Source organism: Coffea arabica, chromosome 4c (assembly GCF_036785885.1).
Source record: "Coffea arabica cultivar ET-39 chromosome 4c, Coffea Arabica ET-39 HiFi, whole genome shotgun sequence".
Lineage (NCBI taxonomy): Eukaryota > Viridiplantae > Streptophyta > Magnoliopsida > Gentianales > Rubiaceae > Coffea > Coffea arabica.
In genome coordinates, this window is record NC_092316.1 from 1,349,346 (window position 1) to 1,370,881 (window position 21,536).

General features: G+C 36.7%; 4 protein-coding genes across 5 annotated transcripts; 3 read left to right on the top strand and 1 right to left on the bottom strand.

Annotated features, from left to right (window-relative positions):
* Nucleotides 1–690: 690 nt before the first annotated feature.
* On the bottom strand, nucleotides 691–8,710 carry LOC113742302 (dihydrolipoyllysine-residue acetyltransferase component 3 of pyruvate dehydrogenase complex, mitochondrial). Its single transcript, XM_027270116.2, has 20 exons — nucleotides 8,579–8,710; nucleotides 7,733–7,835; nucleotides 6,469–6,562; nucleotides 6,249–6,349; nucleotides 5,879–5,976; nucleotides 5,752–5,792; nucleotides 5,244–5,299; nucleotides 5,084–5,158; nucleotides 4,867–4,959; nucleotides 3,701–3,943; nucleotides 3,500–3,572; nucleotides 3,148–3,242; nucleotides 2,888–2,973; nucleotides 2,724–2,799; nucleotides 1,929–1,996; nucleotides 1,752–1,818; nucleotides 1,571–1,666; nucleotides 1,380–1,482; nucleotides 1,204–1,299; nucleotides 691–1,103 (listed from the first exon to the last, which is right to left on the bottom strand). The coding sequence occupies exons 2-20, from the start codon at nucleotides 7,769–7,771 to the stop codon at nucleotides 1,033–1,035; spliced, it is 1,671 nt and encodes a 556-aa protein (XP_027125917.2). The 5' UTR covers nucleotides 7,772–7,835; nucleotides 8,579–8,710; the 3' UTR covers nucleotides 691–1,032.
* A 1,330-nt stretch (nucleotides 8,711–10,040) lies between these two features.
* Nucleotides 10,041–12,667, top strand: LOC140005073 (telomere repeat-binding factor 4-like). The gene is made up of 6 exons (XM_072045232.1): nucleotides 10,041–10,522; nucleotides 10,929–11,119; nucleotides 11,606–11,690; nucleotides 11,765–11,848; nucleotides 11,957–12,233; nucleotides 12,416–12,667. Exons 1-6 carry the CDS (start codon nucleotides 10,373–10,375, stop codon nucleotides 12,451–12,453), a joined length of 825 nt encoding a protein of 274 aa, XP_071901333.1. The 5' UTR covers nucleotides 10,041–10,372; the 3' UTR covers nucleotides 12,454–12,667.
* Nucleotides 12,668–13,688: 1,021 nt separating this feature from the next.
* Nucleotides 13,689–18,165, top strand: LOC113742814 (eukaryotic initiation factor 4A-11). 2 transcript variants are annotated; one of them, XM_027270804.2, is made up of 6 exons: nucleotides 13,689–13,907; nucleotides 15,155–15,231; nucleotides 15,360–15,466; nucleotides 15,856–16,286; nucleotides 17,135–17,774; nucleotides 17,955–18,165. In XM_027270804.2, exons 2-5 carry the CDS (start codon nucleotides 15,164–15,166, stop codon nucleotides 17,771–17,773), a joined length of 1,245 nt encoding a protein of 414 aa, XP_027126605.2. In that variant the 5' UTR covers nucleotides 13,689–13,907; nucleotides 15,155–15,163; the 3' UTR covers nucleotide 17,774; nucleotides 17,955–18,165. The 2 variants fall into 2 exon arrangements, with proteins under 2 accessions (XP_027126605.2, XP_027126604.2); XM_027270803.2 differs by having other exon boundaries at nucleotides 13,690–13,907; nucleotides 17,135–17,802.
* Nucleotides 18,166–19,992: 1,827 nt separating this feature from the next.
* On the top strand, nucleotides 19,993–20,388 carry LOC113741632 (uncharacterized). Its single transcript, XM_027269216.2, has one exon. It carries the CDS (start codon nucleotides 19,993–19,995, stop codon nucleotides 20,386–20,388), a length of 396 nt encoding a protein of 131 aa, XP_027125017.2.
* The last annotated feature ends 1,148 nt before the right edge of the window (nucleotides 20,389–21,536 follow it).

A 21,536-nucleotide genomic window follows, 5' to 3' on the forward strand; every position in this document is an offset into this window, starting at 1 on the left:
TTATTGAATGCAGATCTAAACAAAAATATAGGCCAGGGAAATGGGGGTATCTGCTAAATAGATCTACACAGGAGTTTTTGATGAAAACACCTAAATCAGGACTCTCTGCTCCCTCTGAATCATGACAGATCACTCGTTTTTCACAATAAGGTAACAAGATTGTCTTCCCATGTTTATGTGAATGTGTAACATGATGGTTGATGGGTATGTGTAGCAGTGACTTTTAAATGCATTATTAATGTACACACTCCCAGATGAGGTCCTAGAACTTTGGAAATTTTCGATCTGAAAGAGGATAACGTCAGAGCTCATTTTCGTTGCAAAAAGCGTATGATTATACTTCGTTTGTCAGCTAAAAGGAGGTCTGTCCAAACTTTTTCATTATGTGGTTTATATACTTCTTGATTTTCTGCTGGCCTTGCTGGGGTACATGGTCTTAACGAGAATGCGGCTTGGAGCTGTTGTTGATCAACAACAATAATAATGCACTGCCATTGTCATCCGTTTACCTTGACCATTTCTTGAGCGGAGTTATTGTAGAGAGATCTGGCAAGTCGGCTTGTCGGGTGATGCAGCTACGTGTAGAAGCATATCGGAAAGCCTAGAACAGAGTCATCAACAAAGTAGGAAAACTCTCTACCTTAATTACTTACGAGTTGTCTCTAATACAAATTAAAACAAACTTGCATGTCATTGGTAAGGTCAATTTCAATGACGGAATTTTATCATTAGAACCTCGAAAGCAACAACTGACTCTGTCAGGAGCAAAGTGTTTTTGCTCTGTACATTAGCAAATTGAGTCAGTGTATCACCAAGAGCATTATTATTATTCCAAAATTATCTTCCTCTCTTGATCCTTTGGAAAGATAAGATATGAGAGATACAATCGAGCACAAGATGGACAAAACCATCGAAATCAGTTTATGGAAACGTGAAAGTCCCTCGTTAAACTCAATCAACATAAGAGGGAAAATTTGTAAGGTAACAGGAACCTCAATGCTAGCTGGCGTGAGAAGCGAACTGTACGTCAATTTAAAGCAACATGGACTCTGGATTTTCAATGTATCCTTTGAATGCTTTTAGCCATTCTGCTCCAATTGCACCTAAACACCAAAAAGCCACACCAACAAGTATAGGACTTTAACCTCCAATGCGGACACTGACACAGGAGTACGAAGTATTATTCAAGGCCAGTATGTTTACCGTCAATAACCCTGTGATCACAGCTTAATGTCACAGACATGAAGGATGCAAACTTGAACTGTTCAGGGCCCGAATCAGGCACAACCCTCCTTTCAGCTGCCCAAGAACAAATTTTAATATGAGGAGAAAAATTAGAACCATGCAGGAAGAGAAACATTATCAGAATTCCTTCTTACCAGACCCTACTGCTAAAATTCCAGCCTGAGGAGGATTGATAATGGCACAAAATTGCTTGATGCCAAATGGGCCTCCTAAATTTGACACTGTGAATGTGCCTCCCTGCAAAGAATCCATTTTGGTGCAAATATCGTTAAACAATCACCTAGCGCAGCAATATTCCATTACAATCACTAAAACATTCCACCACCTCATAATCTTCCGGTTTAAGGCTGTTATCTTTTGCTTTCTGGGCCAAATACTTAACTTCATCAGCAATTTTCGACAAGCCTTTCTTATCAGCATCCTGCAAATATCCATGAGAATATGAAGAACAATAATATTTGGGCTTATCAACAGAGGCAACGCAATATCCAGGACGAATGACATACCCTGATTACAGGAACATACAGTCCATTATCTGTTTGTACCGCGACATTGATGTTCACATTGCGATATCTGCACATGCCAAAGAAAAATTAGACAATTAACATAAGGAAAATATCCATAACAAGTTTCCCACCACTTGCCAAGCATATTACCAATCTGCATTTACTAATCATACTTACTGGCGAATATAGTCATTGGTCCATGAACTGTTACATTGTGGAACTTTCCGAAGAGCCAAAGCAGCAGCCTACATCCAAAGTCAACAGTTATTTGGCTGAGGCTCTATCCTACCAAGTCAATTAGCATGTCATTTATTTTGAGACTTCAACTAGGCAAAAAAATCATCCACCATATTGTTTTTTCTTTTGGTCCTACAGTCATCCACCATATTGTTATCCCTTGCTAAATGTGTTTGTTTTACTAAAAGAAAGAATCTATCGAGCTTATATTAGAAAATGACCATAATGTCTTTTTAAAGGTAAAGGATTAAAACCTAGAATGTGACCATTTAAGGAAGCCTAGAATAGACCTGGACTCAGGCCATGGCAACCTTCCAGCAGTAGTCAGGTTAGAACAGCTGGTGAAACAAGACATGACAATGAGTGGATTATTGTTCACAGCCAGCTGATAGCAAGCTAAGACTGCAGGGTTATAACTGCCCACTAATGATGTTGCTAGGATATGTAAGAGAGAAGCCACATCGTAAATCAAGTATTGCATTATTCCCCAACTATGCTAATCCTAACACCTAATGTGGAAGACCAAGCTTGTTAAACATCCACGAATATGCAACCCAATCCCACCACCTATTCGCCTCCCAAACAACAGATGTTAAAAGAGAAAGAAGAGAAAGGGTCTCCTCCAACAGAATTTGGCAGTCTAGAACAAGGATCAGAATATAAGATTTGCTTTGGAGATTATGCTTATACCAAAAATGATTTTGAATGCCTGAAGTATCATATTTTCACTCATACCTTAATTACAAGATCGTTCACAGATATCCTTTTCCCGCCTGAAGCTTCTTGTAATGAGTTGAGCTGGGAGCGCAATCTGCACAAGAAGATCATAAAGAACAGAGTTCAGTAATCAAAGACCTGTTCAAATTTAGCATTAATACAAGGTGAAGACCATCACTTACTCCATAAGTTTGTCCACACATGTATCTACAGTTAGATAGTAATGTGGAATTGTTTGCTTTGAGAGCAATAACCGTGATGCCGTCACCTGTAAAGATTGTAAAACATATTAGCCACAACCAGAATTTGCAAAAAGATGAACGGACAGTACTTGGCATGCTGCTGGCACAACTAAACAGAGATTAAGGATCCAAAATAGAAGCTTCTCTAACTAAAGAGTACTTTTAGATGCATGATTAGCAGAGAAAATGCCTCAAACAACCTTTCTTATTTGGGAAAGAGGGATGTCAGCATAATCCAAAGATGTAGCTGTTGCAGTGGCAGCCTTGGGAGCAGGTGCTTCCTTCCCACGAGAAGCTACAAATCATAAAAGAGTAACAAAGTGAAGAGTCATTTCAGCTGTCCAATTTGTGCACAGTTTAAAGGTAGGGACCACCTACTGATGCACACCAGCATTAGCCCCCCCCCCCACACACACACACACTCTCTCTCTCTCTCTCGTGTGTGAATATCATGTACATGTATCTCTTACACATCTACCAAACACAAATACTAAACTCTCATAAGCATCAAGCATGAGTATAAGGACATCTCTTCCAGTCAGAAAGGAATACCCAAATAATCTTCAATGTCAGCCTTCACAATGACTCCATCAGGACCAGTTCCTTTTATGTCCGCAATGGGTACCTGCATCCAAAATAAGATGAAGTAAACTGGAAAAGCATCCAGGAATCAAAACCAGTAGATACAAAAGGTAGAACCCAGGAAAGAATATAGATTTCAAAAGTTCAAATATACACAGTGGCAAACCATACATTATGCTCCTCGGCAATTTTCCTAGCCAGAGGACTAGCAAAAATGCGACCTTCTGCTGCAGGAGCTGCACTTGGCTTAGAAACTTTTTGCTCTGTTGCAGTGACAGGTTCTCTTGCAGCCTCGTCTTTAGCGGGAGATGGAGTGGAGGGCTCTTTAACTGGAGCTGCAGAAACTGATTCGGCAGGCTTGTAGTCTTTAAATTTTGAAACATCTTCCTCTTCTTCAACAGTTATAGCAATCACCTGCAGAATATTTTTCAAGAAAGATATACAATCTCTTTGTGCAAAAAAGGGTTGTCATTATCACATTGCCTAGCTAAAGTCACGTGCAGCTGATAACAATCGCTAAATCACAGAAAATTTGCTACAGGATATCTTAAAGCATCTCTTTGAACGGAAAGAACAGCAAATTAACATTGCAAATATCAACTATTTGACACAAAGAGTCCAGTAGTCAAAGATGCGTGGCACATAACAGTGTGAATTGAATGACTCAGCATTGAATCTGTGTCATTTAAAAGCTTAATGAAGAAGGAAGGAACAGTAACTTCACAAACTGGTACCAGTTGATTAATAACATGACACAAGTAACTTCAAATAAAATATCAACTGTTTTACACGAGGTGTCCAGCAGTCACAGATTTGGTTGTGTATAATAATGCAAGTAGAAGGACGCATCATTCAATCTGTGGTGTTCAACAATTTAACAAATCAGGGAGAAACAGTGACTTCACAAAAGGGTGAAATTGGACAGATACCAGAAATTTATGGCCAAATGCAGTAGAAACCTATGGTTTTTAACCAGAGTCTGGATGGTTTTCTGAATTCACTAATTCACAATTCACCAACTGTTCAGTGAAAACAAAATACTGAACTTCTGCAAGGGTTCAATTTCTCAGAATTCAGAAAATAAAGTTTGAGATCTTTAATGATGTCAGGGAAGACATAAAGAATACATTTACAAGGCCTTTCAGGGACAATAAACAGAAAAAACATTATCCATTTTACTAATAGATACAACATCTGCCAATGTGAGATATTTCTAATGAACGGGTCAAACAGACCTAATTTACTTCATTTAAAATGCATTCTTTTCAAATAACAGTCAAAAAGCAGAAAGAAGAGAGAAAGGCAAGGGAAAAAATTAATATAGATCAGGCCAATACCTCACCAACTTTTATTCCACTTGCTCCATCCCCTTTTAAAATCTTAGCCAGATATCCTTCCTCCATGCATTCCATCTCTACTGTTGCTTTATCCTATGCATTAAAATCATTATAGAACTTGTACATACACAATAAAGCACATTGAAAGAAAGGAAAGTAAGACTAAATAAAAGGCAACATCATAAGAAAAAATGAATAAGCATCTTGAGGACCCTACTGTTTCAACTTCACAGAGGACTTCACCAGGAGAGATTCTGTCACCCTCTTTCTTCAACCACCTTGCAATATTTCCCTACATCATTGGAAAGAAAACCTAGTATGATTATCTCAGACTCCGAAAAGGGTGGTCTAGTTCTGAGCATTCAAAAGGCACATACCTCTGTCATTGTAGGTGAAAGGGATGGCATCCCAACCTCCTGATGTGGAGGAAGGCCTGAATTTAGGGGAAAAAAAAAGGAGGGAGATTCATCATCTTTGGTTTTCAAACTTCCTAGGTAAAGTTGACTATTCGACAGAAAATAATCACTGAACCCTAAACCCTAAACCCTTAAAGATGCTACCAAAAAGAACTAATCACTGAAGATCCTCGTGATTGTAAGATCATAGGCATGTTAAGGCCAAATCAAGCAGAGACTAAAACAGATAGAGAAGCATCACTCATTTTCTTCTATGCTTTTACTTTCTATGGTTCAGGAATGTGGGAGCAGGGTACATAACAAGCATACCTTATCTTGGTGGGAAAACTTTAAAAGTGAATAAGCGATTTAGACCTCGTCGATTGCTTTTAAGAATCAGACTCATGCAGCAACATAACTAATAAAACCACGCGCACAAAAGAGAGCTATATTTCAATCATTTCCATTCATATGGCATGCACAAACTGACCTGCTTCAGTTGAAAAACATCTTCCCATTGGCAACGGTGACCTGGCATTCAAAACTATTATACAAAAAAAAATAATAAAGAAAGGTTTACTAGACATAACAAAATCTAAACTAAGTTCACAACAAACCATGAACTTCTAGTGTTGAATAAGATGCCAGCCATAGGAACATCCAACTTCCTTCCAGTCCTTATAGAGTTTGCTTTTTGTGTTCCTCTAACTGATATCTGCAGGATAGAATTCAAGTAGTCCTTAACCCACAACAGTGTCACATGCATAAATTAAATAGGATAGTATTTTATAAATCCAAATAGAGCAAGCCTTGTGAAGAAAAAGGAGAAAAAGCCAGATTTGGCAAGTATAACTACGAAGCAAAGAGGGCTAATGCTGATTGATCAAGATAAATATGTAATTATAGTTAATTAAGTCAACAAGGAAAAAAAAACTCAATCTAGAAAAGGGGCGCAAAGGGGGGCAAGTATGGCAATTACAATAGTACCATGGGAGGATCTATTGTTCTCCATCTGTTACTAAATCCTGCTGTGCCTCGAAAGCGTTCTTTAGGAGATGCAAAACCAGCTTTCTGAAACTTCAAAATGTCTACAACACAATGGAAACAGCTTCAAGAATCAGAAAGTGGTATATTTTGAGTGATTATACTCGAAAAAATAAATAAATAAATGAAAATAAAATATGAGAAGATAAGTCCAAACACTTACCATCTCCTTTGTCAGCAGACAACCTAGCTTCATTACTAAACCAGCGGACTAAAGACAGATTGTCATGCCGTACTAAGTTGGAAGTGTTATGGATCTGAACAGTAGTTAAGAAACACAAATATGGAAGGTGAGCAGTATCACTGATCAAGTAACGGCAAGCAGTAGCTCAAAACATAGAAGTCATTTACGCTATGCATAATTTCTTGTCTAAACCACATATATAAGTTCATAAATCATAACTTCTTCATGACAGGAAAAATAAGAAAAGCAATTCATTAGCATTTTGTTCATCTTTAACTAGTGATTGTAAAATTAAACCATAATGTTACTTAACGAAGTTCATCTCTAAGCAGGCCATTAAAATTTTTAGGACCTAATTTATCAGTTGTCAGCAATTCCGGCATACTTATCAACAGCACTTCCAAATTAGGGACTTGATAACCAAAATAGTGCTCACAATCTGACACTTGGAAAAGAAAAGGTGAAGACTAACTTGGAAGATCAATTGCAAAGCCAGACTAATGCACAAACATTTGAAAGTCAAAGTAAATGAATTCTGTAGCACGTCTAAAACTACTAGCGATGACAGCATAACTGTGTTGATATTCCAAATGCAAAAGATTAAGTAGAAACATGTCCTGTACTGGCAACCCAAAGGCTTTTGCTTTTGCCATAGACTCCTCCCCATCAGGCAATTCAGAGTACCCACTCAAAGAACAGGATCAGATAAACAGAAGATCTTAGGCAAAATGGAAATAACCTAACAATAGGAGCAAGTAAGAAATGGCATCAACCTCCTGGTATTACTTACGACTAAACTTAATCTAACATAAGAAACACAATTTTGCAAGAATGTTACTTCACCAAAAACTACGGCTATATACTCGAGCTAATCAAAGCAAAGATCATACTATCATCTGCTGAGAAGATCCAGCCAGAGCTAGAATATTTCAAATGCCCCCTTTTTCTCTTACGTTTTTTTTTTTAATCACGCAACTGGATGAACATAGCAGTCATCTTTTACATACATCACCTTTTGGACACAGTAATAAATGGTAAATATCAATGTCTCAAACAGTAAATCCACCAAACCTCATCATTGTCCTTTTATTTAATTGCATTTGTGTTAAACATCCTATTGTATGACAATAAATAACAAATTAAATGGGGCTTGACATAGATTAACAATACAATAGCTGGAGTGATATGAGAAATTATTCCGTGAAACCAGAAGTTGAGCATTGGTTAAACAGATGCACCATACCTTTCTGGAGTGACGGAGGACATGAGACGCACAACTCATGGTGTAATAGCACCCAGTTCCAATAGCCCTTTGCACTCTTGAAATAGCAACTTTGACAACCTCCCTGAAGTGGTGATATTCATGACTAATCAGTAATAATATGAGCAATAAATTGTTTCTTGAGTGAATTAAATATAATTAAGATCACCGACTATCTTCTCCCTGAAAAGGTTTCAGAACTCAACAAGTTGTTCTTATAAACTTAAACATTACACTTCATGCCAACCTAATTACCTGAGAAAGAAAATAACACAAATACAAAAAAGTATACGTATATACTAACATGAATGGGCTCAAACAAATCCAACGTAATATTTCGTAACAAAGTTCAACAAAGACTAACGAGCAAAACTATCATACCACATCAGAAGCAATTCTTTACCTGCAATTGATATTTGTGTCCAGAAAAAGATCAATAATGCTTGAATTTACGTCACAAAATCAAAATGTAAATTAAAAAACATACATGGGAAATGAGCCTAACAGGGCAAATCAAATACTGATAGAATTTCAGTCAGGAAAAATCAAAACTAAAAATCTAAAATAGGCGAAATGTTAATTAAAACCTTAAGTTTGTTGGTTTAATGCTCTGGCTGGTTTATAAACCAGGCAGCAGAAAATCTGAACATAAAAAATAAAAAAAATAAAAAAAATCCCTAGCCCAAGGGTCCATGATTGACAGTGGAAATTCAGCGCAAAATTACTAGCATATTTATTAAAAACAACAACATTAATAATTTTTCTAAAACAAATACGTAAATGGAACAGCTAACAAGGGATTCGAGGTTTGATGACGTGGATACCGACCGGCGGCGATTATTGGGCAGCTTTTGAGCTTGTCGTCCAACCTGACTCCTTTTCGGATCTCTGCTGCGTCTGGAAAAAAAGAGAAGCCGACTAATTTTCTGCTGCGTTTGGTGGACAAGTTTTTCTTTTTCTTTTTTTTTTTTTTCACCTATTCAGAGTACAGAATTGTTTAGTGATTAATATTTTACTCTGATTTTGTACTTTTTACTTTACATCACTGAGGTTTCAGTAATATCATTTTGGCCCATCATATTTAGATATCTAGCAGATTTTCCCCAAATATAGTTTTTGAGTGAAAGCTTTTGTTTATCCGTGACGACAAAACATGATTGTTTATTAAACTAGTCTCAACTTGTGAAATTGTGGAATTCTGATATAGCCATTTTGGCCCCTCGCATTCTTCAGTTTTGTTTCCAGAAATAGTCGCATGTTGGGAAAAGGGCTAGCAGAAAAAGGATGCAATCAAGTTTTATTGCAAATTTGACATCGTATTGTTGTTTTCATCTTTAATTTCAAATCCAAGACGGGAAAATAAAAATTGTTTCCATTGGCACAGTATATAAGGTTTTAAAAAAAAATTATGTATTTTTTATTATCACGTACAATTGTATGATAGCAAATTCTATCAAGAAATAATACGGAGGACTTTTGATGGAATTGGTCAGTGATCATGTGCAATACATACGTTTTTGCAAAGTAAAAATAAAAAAAATCACTCCATTCGAATTGCACAACAAGTCAATTTATTTGATGTAGCATAAGTGTCAATTGTTGAGCAACGAGCTCAAATCCTAAATTAAAAACGCATGAAATTTTCTTAAACAAAAAGGAGTGGAAAAAATAGATACGCATGAACTCAATTGTAAAATATTTTAACATCATAACTACTTAGAGTTACAAATGAATCAAATTGCTCGTGAGCCGATTCGATCAAAGGTTGACTTGAGTTTAGTCAATATTAAATTCAAACAAACAAAGTTGGATTATTAAATTTAAGTTAAGCATAAAGAAGTTCAGCTCATTAACTCGTGAGCCGATTTCATTATATATTTATTATATATATTATTTTTATTTTAATAGTGAAATTATAATGTATACCCCTAATATTTTTATTATGTATTAAAAAATAAATATTTTATTCATTTTAACAAATAATATAATTATTTTTATTTTTTTAATTCGAATGGATTCGAGTTCGAATTAAACTAAAGTTGAATTTGAGGTCGAAATCAAGTTCAAATTCTACATTAAAAATTCGTGGAGCTCGAATTTTAATTAGACCTTGATAAAATTGAATCGACACTTAGATAAATTATATCAAAATTTAATTTGACTCGTTTGTAACTCTGACATCGCTATCTCTTTGCCAAATAGTAGGTGCACTTGTCAAATAAGGAAAAGTTATCCATAACGGCCCGATTTTACTGCTTGCCAAATAAAAACAAACAGCGGCACCGCTGAATCCTCAATTGGCAAAAAAGACAAATCAGGAGGACTAAAAGTAAATGACCCCAATATCCGGTCTGAAACTTCACCGTGCGGGAGCCAAAGCACACCGGAGAGTTTCCTCTGGAAAAAAGCTTCCAACGCTCTTCAAAATATCCCAATTATCCAAACCTACAAAACCAGATGAAAATCCATAAATCTAATATCATACATTGGTTTTAGTCACCCGGAAGCAATGATATATAATTTATAGGCTCAAAAATTATGTAATTTTCTGCTGTAAATTATGAATTTATGTAGATACAAGGTCAGACAGATAGAAATATAGTTTTTTTTAGTTTGGTTGTAATGGGGAACCCGAAGCAGAAGTGGACGCCGGAGGAGGAGGAAGCTCTAAAAGCAGGAGTGAAGAAGCACGGCACCGGAAAATGGAAGAATATACTCAAGGACCCCGAGTTTGCCCCTTTTCTCACCAATCGTTCCAACATTGACCTCAAGGTTCAGCTTTTTGTCTTGCCATTGCTTCTACCTTTCTTTTTTTTCTTTTTTTTTTTTCAATTTAAAATACCACCCAATTTGATTTTTTTAAGTCTTATTAATGGATATGCGCGTATTCCTCACCAATTTGAATTTTTTTTTTTTTTGGTTGTGTGAAAATTATTTAAGTTATTCACCTGTTTTCAACCCAAGTTCTTTCCCATGGCCATGGCTATCGGTCCTTTAAGAGCTTTACTGTGGTTAGCCTGAATGGCGTGAGAACTGTGGCATTATTTCTTTTGTGTGACAAATTAAAGACACTTCTGGTGGAATTTCCTCAACTGGAAGTAGCTATGATCTCTTATATTGAAAACTTACCACTAACAAATTGTTATATTTGATTAATTTTTCTTGTTCGTATGTTTAGGATAAATGGCGAAATGTGAGCATTAGTACTGGACAAATCTCTAAAGTTAAATCCATGGCTCCTAGAATAAAACAATCGACAGCTATAGCACTGCCCGTTACCCCAATTTCTGCTGTTCCTATTTCAGTTGTTGAGGATGATGCAGTAGATGATCCATCCAAAAGCCCACAGGAAGGAAGGAATGCTACGCTGTTAGTGTTTTTCAGTTTTCTCTTCTGATACTTGTGCATGTAAACTCTTTGGTTTTCAAGCTTTTGATGAGTTACCGTGCACAATTCAACATTAACAAGTATAGGGTTTGTGCAAACCAGCAACTTTACACTCTAAAATATGGGGAAAAAAGAAAAGACATTGGAATAACTGTCCATGTATGCACTGACACTGGCAATCTTGACCAGTTATCACAGATCCACGAAAGTCTTTATAGTACAATCTGAGCTTAAAATTGGTTGTTTTAGTCAGATATTATTTGCATTATAAGCATATTTAGAGGCTGTAAATAAGGTCTTATGCATTTGATAGCTAGCATGCTAGTATTTTAGTTCATGAAAAGAATGTTTTTAATTATATCATAGCAAATTCTTTATTTCTGCAAGAAGCATGTGATATACTGGATTAGTTTGACAAAACATTCTGTCAATATTTTTCTCTACTGAATGACTGCATGCGCTCACCAGGTATGACTCTATGATCTTTGAAGCAATTACAGACATTAAAGATCCAAATGGATCTGATATTGGTGCCATTGTTCACTTTATTGAGGTCAGATGGAGTTGCTTATTTTAGCTTCTTTGAGAACATCTTCTGGTTTTTAATAGTAATTATTCCGTCTACAGCAACAGCATGAGGTTCCCCAAAATTTCAGAAGGTTGTTGAGTTCAAACTTGAGAAGACTTGTTTTGAAAGGCAAACTTGAAAAGGTGACGTCAACACTGATAAAATTTTCTGAAAAGGTGAATAACGACTGTTTCTTGCCACCTAGCATATGTCTGAAGTAATTGTTCCTTGCAAATTCAAATTAAACGCAGGTCCAGAATTGTTTTAAGATGAAAGATGCAGCATCGGGAGCGAAAACTCCTATGCCCAAAAAGAAAGATGTTTGTTCCAGACCATCACAGAATTTTGGCTCAGTGACCTCAATTGAAAAATTGAAAGATGCTGCTATTAATGCCGCATACAGGATTGCTGAAGCAGAAAACAAATCATTTGTGGCAGCTGAAGCAGTTAGGGAGTATGAGAGGGCTGTTAATGTAGCCGAAGACACAGATTCAGCACTATTACTAGTTAAAGACATCTATGATCGATGTAAGTTTCCATATTCTTTTGTCACTGTTCTGCCGCCACCACTGGATACTATGATGACTGTTGATTCCTCTATTATAGAAGTAATTGTGCACAGCAAATTTATGTTCTGCAAAGATGGTGTTTGAATTTGGAGGTTCAGGTCATAGTATTATACAAGTTCCTCCTTTTGTGCGTTTGTGCAGGTTCGCAAGGTCAAATGGTCCTCTTGAGTTGCAGATAGGCAGTCCTTCCAGTTGCTAATAGTATATATAAATGTTAACGAGGAAGTTTTCTTCAGTTTCCTTGTATCTTAGAGCTGACTAGCCTGCACAGCAACAGGTACAAGTAACTTAGTACATCAGCTAAGAAGGATGTTTTAGGGTGCATGAACTGTCCAACGATTTTGAACGTTGTTATCATTACCTAATTCTTGCACCGTATCTTTCTTTGATCAACGCTCTGCTCTAGCTATGAAATGTTGGCTGTTTAGCACAACATGGTAAGCAACTACTTCAACTGGTCCAGGATTTTCTAGTTCCTGGTCGCCAACCTTGGCTAACAAACGTTAACTTCTGGCCTTGCTGCTCATGATACAGAAAAAGTAGAAACTACTGTGTGAGGATTGGTCCCTGTTAGTGTAACGTTTTCAATCTTCAAAAGTTGGGAGTTATTTAAAGTGCTAGTTTATTCCATCTTGTAAAAAAGATGTAAAGTTACTTTGACTAGTTAAGCCTTTTGATTAAATATCTCAAGACTTGCTACATTGAGCTACACCAACTAACATCAACACAATACTAGTACATACAAATTTTGACTTTTGAATATAAATGATCTAGACAACAAAATTCGTGTTGGTCTTAAAACGTTTAGAATTTGGATTGAAAATTATGCATAATTACGATTGAGTGGCGAAAAATTAACTGCAGGATAGGAATATATATCTATATATATCAATAATATATCGTAATTTCTTGCTGTACACAAGGGATGTGCAAATTGATGCGCTTGGCTTGACTCTGATTATTTTTATTTTTGTATTCATGAATTTATTGATCAAAGCAAATTCTAGTTTAAGGAATTAAATGAACTTGGAAAAAGCCATTCGCAAACAGAGTGTTTCTTTACCCAAAAACAATTTATCTGTATTTGGAGGTATTTTTGGAAATTTTTACTGTAGCAGAGTTTTTAGAGTATATTTTGAAATGTTTTTAGAATATTTAAGAGTAGTAGAGTTTTTAGAATATTTTTTAAACATTAAAAAAAATTAAGACTATTTTTTAGAATATCTTTTAGAATACTTTTTAAAATTTTTTATAGTATTTAAAAAATTAATTTTTGAAAAATTTAAGGATCCAAACACATCAAACACAGAAAAAAAAAAAGAAAAAAAAAAAAAAGGTCGGCGGATGATCCAGTGGGTCCCAGGAGTGAGGGAACGGAAGACGAGTACAAGAGGAAGGGAAGAAGGGCAAAGTGGGAAAATCACGGAATTTAGATTCCACAGGGACAGGGTTTTGGGACCGAAGCAGCAAAATCTCGTATGGAGTAGTCTATAAAAAGGAAGAGATGAGTCGCGAACACAAATCTCTCTCATGTTTAGAAGTAGTTACGAACGTACTTTCGGTTCTTCAGCTCAATCTTAACAGACAATAAAAGCTTCTTTTTTCCTCTTACATTACCAATCAACAATTTCAGGTTCGTCCGCCGCTCTCTCTCTCTCTCCTTCTTTCTCCTTCTTAATGGAATTGGATATAGATTTCTTCCTTATCGGGTCTCGTTTACGGCCAAGGGTTTTGTAGATCTACGTGTTTCTGTTGTTGTCTGCGTATCACAGAGTGTATTATGAATGCTATTAAACCAATTATTGCGTTTTTCAGTTAGCTCTTTTGCCTGTTTAATTTAAAGCAACTCTGAAAATTTTCCCATTCTATTTCTTTTTTGAATTTTTTTTCGGGCCAAGGGGAGGGGTGATTGGGACTTGCGTACGGTGGCGGCGGCGAACTTGTTGGTTTTTTCAAGCAGTTTGTGATTAATAAAGCAAAAATTTGGGTTTTGGAGTTGTCCGAAGGCGATATCTTTTTATAGAAGGGGTAATTTGTTTAGCTTTTTTAGACTCCTTTTGGATTTGTTTCTTTTTCGTTTTTTTATCGTAATGGGATGTGTTGGGGTCTTCATGCACACAATTCACCTTACGGTTTTGGTTCAGAATGCAATTCTTTTCTTCGTGAATATGTCAAAAGATAAAACTGTTAATAGATTAGAACAAGGCGGCTCGAGTTCAAATCATAAGTGTTTTTTCTTTATTTTCGTTTTGCAACTTTACAGGGCACACAAGATATTGTTGTTTTTGCTTCTCCAAACGAAACACATCTAGCAAGTTTTTGTCTTTTACAACAACCACATAGCATAGACACTTGCCACTAAAACACCCGCAATCCGTCCTTTTTAGTTCTTATCATAGCCTCTTAGGTTCCTGGTCACTATCTTCATGAATTTTGCTTTCTACCTTATTAGTTCTTTTCATAGCCTAAATGGACTGTTATTTCCTTTGGATGGTTCTTGATTTTGGGGAGAAGGCAAAGGAGCTTCTTTTAGGTTGAGGACGTATATCCTCATCCATTGTTAGAAAGCGACCTGCCTCCTGGAATATCCCCAGATATAGAAACGGAAGTTTAATGCTTGTGCACCGTATTGTGTGGTTTGCAAGTTTGGCTCTTCTGTTACACATTCCACCACCTTCTTCATCTCTTTTGGGATTAAAAAGCCCCCAAAACAGAAAAAAGAGAATATTTTGATTAAATAAAATGCTTCCCTTTTGCTTCAAGTTGAAGCATATTTCAATTAGTTTCTGTGGACTGCCTGCTTATTTCTTTCCATCTAATGCACTAGCATTGCTCTTGGTTTACTGCCGTTGGTCTTATTATTTCATATGGACAAAGCAGGTAGCAATCATGGCAGGTATGGCACCAGAAGGGTCACAATTTGATGCTCGTCAATATGACACCAGAATGAAAGAGTTGTAAGTTTTTCTTGTATCTCAGGGACTGCCTCTATGAGTATTCTAGAGATGTTTTATCATCATGGGATGTTATAATTTGATGGTATATGTAAACATATTACCCTTTTCTTGATGAATATTCGGTGCAGGCTGTCAGCTGATGGACAGGATTTCTTTACTTCATATGACGAGGTTCATGATACTTTTGATGCTATGGGTCTACAGGAGAACCTTCTTAGGGGTATTTATGCTTACGGTATGTGTATACTATCTTAAAGTAGTTCATCTATACCTGCTTGCTGGTTTTAGTTAGATTGAATTGTATATTCTCTAAATTTTTTGAGCACATATGTCGATAGGACCAATAATTGGAGTAAAAAAAAGGTGTCTTATGATACCAAGTCAGTTTGCTAGTGTTGGAGTCAATTTGGGGAACGTTGAATGGAATACTTCTCTTGCCAGTGGCTTTTGCTTAGTTATTTTGCTTTTTTCCCCCCAACCTCGTCTCCCCAAAATTTTGGATATCACTTTTTATGTTTTTGTCCCATAATTCTACATCTTACCTTTTATTTTTGTTTCTCTCTCTCAAACATGTAAAGGATGTTTTGCTTGTTAAGTTGACAATGTTTTATCTTCCTTTGGAAGGTTTTGAAAAGCCCTCTGCAATCCAGCAAAGGGGTATTGTTCCATTCTGCAAGGGTCTTGATGTTATTCAACAAGCTCAATCTGGAACAGGGAAGACTGCTACTTTCTGTTCAGGAATTCTGCAGCAACTTGATTATAGTTTGGTCCAATGCCAAGCTCTAGTTCTGGCACCCACTCGGGAACTTGCACAACAGATTGAAAAGGTTATGCGAGCTCTTGGTGACTATCTAGGTGTGAAGGTTCATGCTTGTGTAGGTGGGACCAGTGTTCGTGAGGATCAGCGCATTCTTTTAGCTGGCGTTCATGTAGTTGTTGGCACCCCTGGTCGTGTTTTTGACATGTTGCGAAGGCAGTCACTTCGATCAGATTCCATTAAAATGTTTGTGCTGGATGAAGCAGATGAAATGCTGTCACGTGGTTTCAAGGATCAGGTATATTGGTTCTTGTTTGTATTTGAGCCTGCCTCTAGTGTCTGCTGAACGTTTCTTCATGAAAGCTCTATGTTGATCTGTTTTATTGCTGGTGAGGCACTTGTGATGTTTGCGTAGTAATGTGTTCAAGGTTCATTGTTCACAAAATATCTACTCATCCAATGTTGAAGGATGCTATTGTATCTCTATAATGACGCAATGCTCTGCAGTCCAAATGTATTATATTTGAACTAAATATCTTTTAACTTGAAATCTGATTATTCACTTGTCACCCTTCTTCATAGGAGTTGTGGTGTTCCTTCTCTGGTGGGGTAACTTTGAATAGGACTGCTAGTGGGAGTTGAATTCATGAGATTACTGTGCCTCTGTAAGGTTGATGGTTTCCTGAGAGATATAATATTGTGGCATTGATGCTACGTCTTCTGTCTTTGCTGTATCATCTGTACTGAGCTATGATTTTCTAAGTTGTGTGTGTTTTGAGCTTTTCTTTTGTGCCTATCACCAACCAATTTTTGATAATTCCTAAAATGAGCAAGTTGTTCAAAATCTTGGAATGTATTGTAATCTTTGTTGTATCATCTCTACTGAAGTGGTGAATTTATTGTCAGCGTAGCAGTGGCATTAAAATTCTTGACCTGGTTTTGTATGTTTAGTTCTTTTGTCAATTGGTTGCGCTTTCTGCTTTTTGTGGAAGATGTTATACTGTCTATTTGATGAAGCAGAGTCAGTTTTTTTTTTCCTCCAATATTGTAAACTTGAAGAGTGACGCTTGGTTTTTGCTTGAACATTTTCTTGAGGTTTTGAGAATTTTTTGGATACTGAGCACTTGATTTTGTCTTTATTGCCAGATATATGACATTTTTCAGCTTCTACCTGCCAAAGTTCAAGTAGGAGTTTTCTCCGCTACCATGCCACCTGAAGCCCTTGAAATCACTAGAAAGTTTATGAATAAGCCAGTCAGGATTTTGGTTAAGCGTGATGAATTAACTCTTGAGGGAATTAAACAGTTTTATGTGAATGTTGAAAAGGAAGAGTGGAAGCTTGAAACTTTATGTGATCTCTATGAGACTCTAGCCATCACCCAGAGTGTGATTTTCGTGAATACTCGACGCAAAGTTGACTGGCTTACTGACCAAATGAGAGGCCGTGACCACACAGTCTCAGCTACGCATGGAGACATGGATCAGAATACCCGGGATATAATAATGCGGGAATTTCGCTCTGGTTCGTCTCGTATTCTCATCACCACTGATCTCTTGGCTCGTGGCATTGATGTCCAGCAAGTATCTCTCGTCATAAATTATGATCTTCCAACTCAGCCGGAGAACTATCTTCATCGCATAGGAAGAAGTGGACGGTTTGGAAGAAAAGGAGTTGCTATAAATTTCGTGACAAGGGAAGATGAGAAGATGTTGTTTGATATTCAGAAGTTCTACAATGTGGTTGTCGAAGAACTTCCACAAAATGTTGCTGATCTCCTTGGATGAGGTTGATTTTGGCTTTTTCTTAAATTGAGGTGGTTACTTAATTCTTCTTTTACCCGCCCAAAAATATATATTATACATAAAACTTTCATTTCTTCCTTCCATTGGCTTTTCCGCTTGTCCGTTCATTCATTCATTCATTAGATAAGAGTCTTACAATCAATAATGGTTCTTGATTTTGCAGCATGGTGGACGCGTCTGTCAAGTGTCAACTTAGCGGTTCAGCCTGGCGGACGTATGCCACTCCAAATTTTGTTGCTTGTAGTGATTGATTCTGAATTGTCATTCTTTTGACACGCCAAATTTTGTCTAATACCAGCATTTATTTTACTCTTCGGTTCGGAGGCATTTTTTTTTATATCGTTATAGAGTGGTAATTTTATGATTTACTACTAGTTATGCTTTGCTCCATTCCATCTTTCTACGTATATGTTTAGCTGTGGCCTGCCTTTCTTCTTCCCTTTTGTTTTCCATAGTTAATTGAAAAAGAAGGAAAGAAAGAAGAGAGAATTTGTGGCACCAGATTTCGACCTCTATGACATTGGTTTGGTCTGTCATTTGTTCGACCTTCAAGTGTGCGTTGAATCTTGCAGAGTCGTCAAATAAATTATAAATGTATGTAGCGGACAAAGGGGTGTATGTGACACAAATTTTCCAACTCAGGTTGCCAAAAAAAAGAAGAAGAAAACGTTTGCTTCGATTATGACAACCCTTTTAACAAAGGCTCAAGTTCTTTTTGCCTTTTGACTCTCTGTGTCCCTCAACGAAACAACTGCTCTGAATAATCCGTGCCGGATTAGCCGGTTCAATGGCTCTGACCGTTGCACCGCATGGTTCATTTCTATTGCAAGCTGATACGCCACACCGATTATTCATTCACTTTATCATACCCACAACACTCTCTCTCTCTCTCTGCATTGCTTACAATAATACACTAAGTCATAATAAGCACATTCTCTCTCTCCCTAGTTATGCACTACTACTTACTCGTAGTACTTTTCACTACACCGGTGGTAATTCAATACTTAAATTGCAGTAATTTTTCATCAACAAAACTTTTCTCCAAGCCTGAAATGGGATCTCAACATGAATTTTGAGTGCATTTATGTCAATTACACTAACAGTAGTGCTGGGATCATATTAAAAGATTAGCCATAATGTTGGGAGACAAATGTCCGCCGTTTGGGGCAGGAAAGAGTGTTGGATTAGTTTTAACTGATCTTTGGCCTTCGCTCCCAAGAAGTTTAATAGGAGTATATGTTATCAAGACAAATGTTTCCTATGCTGTCTCACCATCCAAAGTGACAAATTTGGACTCAATGGTAATGGCTGGGCTGCGGCAATAGCACAACTGTTGCAGGTTGAAACTTCTAATGGTGCGTCGCCGCCGGGAGGGGGGCGGCTTGAGAGATTCAACACATGGATGCGTGGCAGATTAGCTCTGTTTGACCAGTCATCATGTTACGAGGCATCGCTACAACATGCTATGTTAATTATTATTACGACAATCGAAGAAATAAAATACTCCCTCCGTCCTACTTTGATAGTCCTGTTTTCTTATTCGTATGTCTCAAATTGTAGTTCACTTTTCAATTGAAGAATGTGGTTGTATTTTAATTTTTCTAAAATACCCTTATTCGATGTAAGTTGTTGTTATTATAAATCTATTCCATTTAATGAGAGTTGATTATTTTTTTATCATCAATTTAAATTTCCATAAAGTTGTACTCTAATTAATGTGATGAGATTTTAGAAAAATAACTATCTAAATTTATTGTTTCAATAAAATTAACTACTTTTTCTTACACTGTATGAAAAAAAAAATCAGTATTATTACAGTAAGACGGAGGGAATAGTAGCAGAGTAGTAGTGCTAACAAGAAAGTGTCCCACATTTTACAGTAAACTGCCATCAAGAAAAGTCATCATCTACCAGCACTCCGTTAATGATTAAAGGATTTTCATTAGTACTAGTAGTAGCATATCACATTAAAGAATTGAAAAATGAAAAAAATAAAAAATTAACCATCCATCCCCCATTTTTGTTTGAGTTGTTTCCATTTATTTACTCACTAGACAAGAGCCACGCCATTGAATTCAACCACTTGAAGAAAAATCATCAAATCCTCAATCCTCGTAGCTTTCCCCACCTGTACCTTCTCATCCTCTCTCTTCTCTCTCTTCTTTTTGCTGGTTGATCTTTGCTGATTTGAATTAATCTTGATGGAGAAATATACTAGATCTAAATCAACAAGGGAAGGAAGGATGCAGCGTGGAGAAGATGGCTACTATGGAGACGGGGCAGCATCAGCAGTAGCAGGCCCGCCTAGCATGCATGAACTCAGGAGCTATAGCACTTCTTATACATCCTATACCCAACCTCTTCCTCCTCCTCCTCAGCCCCCAGCCTACGTGCAGGATTTAACTAAGGACGGGAAGATGAAGAAAAGCAAGAGCAGGGTTGCTTCCAGTTCAAAAAGTTGGAGCTTTAGTGATCCCGAGTTGCAGAGGAAGAAGAGAGTTGTCAGCTATAAGGCCTATGCTGTTGAAGGCAAAATGAAGGGTTCTTTCAGGAAAAGTTTCAGATGGATCAAGGATGTTGTTCATGGATTGTGGTGATTCATTCATTTATTTTGGCATTGATTTTGTCTGTTTTATCACCCAAGGAAGAACCGCAATGAAAAAAAAAGAAAAGAAAAGAAAAGCAAAAAAGAGATTGTTTTGATCTTGTTTCCAATCACCCTTTTAATTCTTAATTATCTTTTGTTGTTATCATTATTGTCGTATAGTAATGTCTTAGCATCTGGAAGGAAAAGAAAGAGGGAAAAAAACATGTCGTTACATAATTGGTCTTGTCCTGTGAAGTTGTCCCCATGGGCCATGACCGAGTCTCCTCTCCTTCATAAACATGAATACATTTACTTACTTGAGAATTACATACCATCCTATAAATATTACTGTCTCATCTTACGTTCCTCTTGGGCAAAGCTATTGGATTGTCTTCTTCCTTCTATTCTGTTTAATTTTTTTTCAAGGTGTGGAAGAATGGAATCATCCGTGGTTTCCTTCTATATATATATATATATATATATATATATATTCTTGGTTCCACCATCTGGGATTACGAAAACGGTTCTAGATTATTGCTGCTTTTCATTTTTCCAAAGCCATCCACCATATGAACAAATCAGGAGTAATACAAGAAAAGGTGAAGAAAGAGAGCTGTTAGCCTGTTAATTTTGGTGTGTTGATGAAGATGAGGTCGAGGCATTTTCTGCTTGTACCATTGCACATAGAAGAAGATCCAATGCACTTGGTACAAAACCGCTAAAAGCCTCTCTATCTCAAAAGTTTCTGTGCTATTCATCATCATGTGTGTCCTGACTACTGACTCTGTGTTGATGATGACTGCAAAATGTCAGCCGATTTTGTACATTTTTCTGCTGTTTATTTGGATGTTAATTTATCAGGCACTGGGAATAATAGGAATAGGGTCGGTTAGTGGCATTAGGCTAACGTCTCGGGAAACAATAATAATAATAATTGGCTTCTAGTTTTGGGTGAAGAAAAGACGGAATAATGCTCAGTTCTCACATAATTTGAGTGTTGTCTTGTTCAAACCTGTTTGTGTGTGTGTGTAATTCTTACAACGTAGTTTATTAGTGATGTGTAAACTCGTACACTTTTGATGTAACCGTGAAATTTTACCTCAAAATCATTATTATGGATACCTAAATTGCAGAAATTTATATCGAAAGTTACGTAAG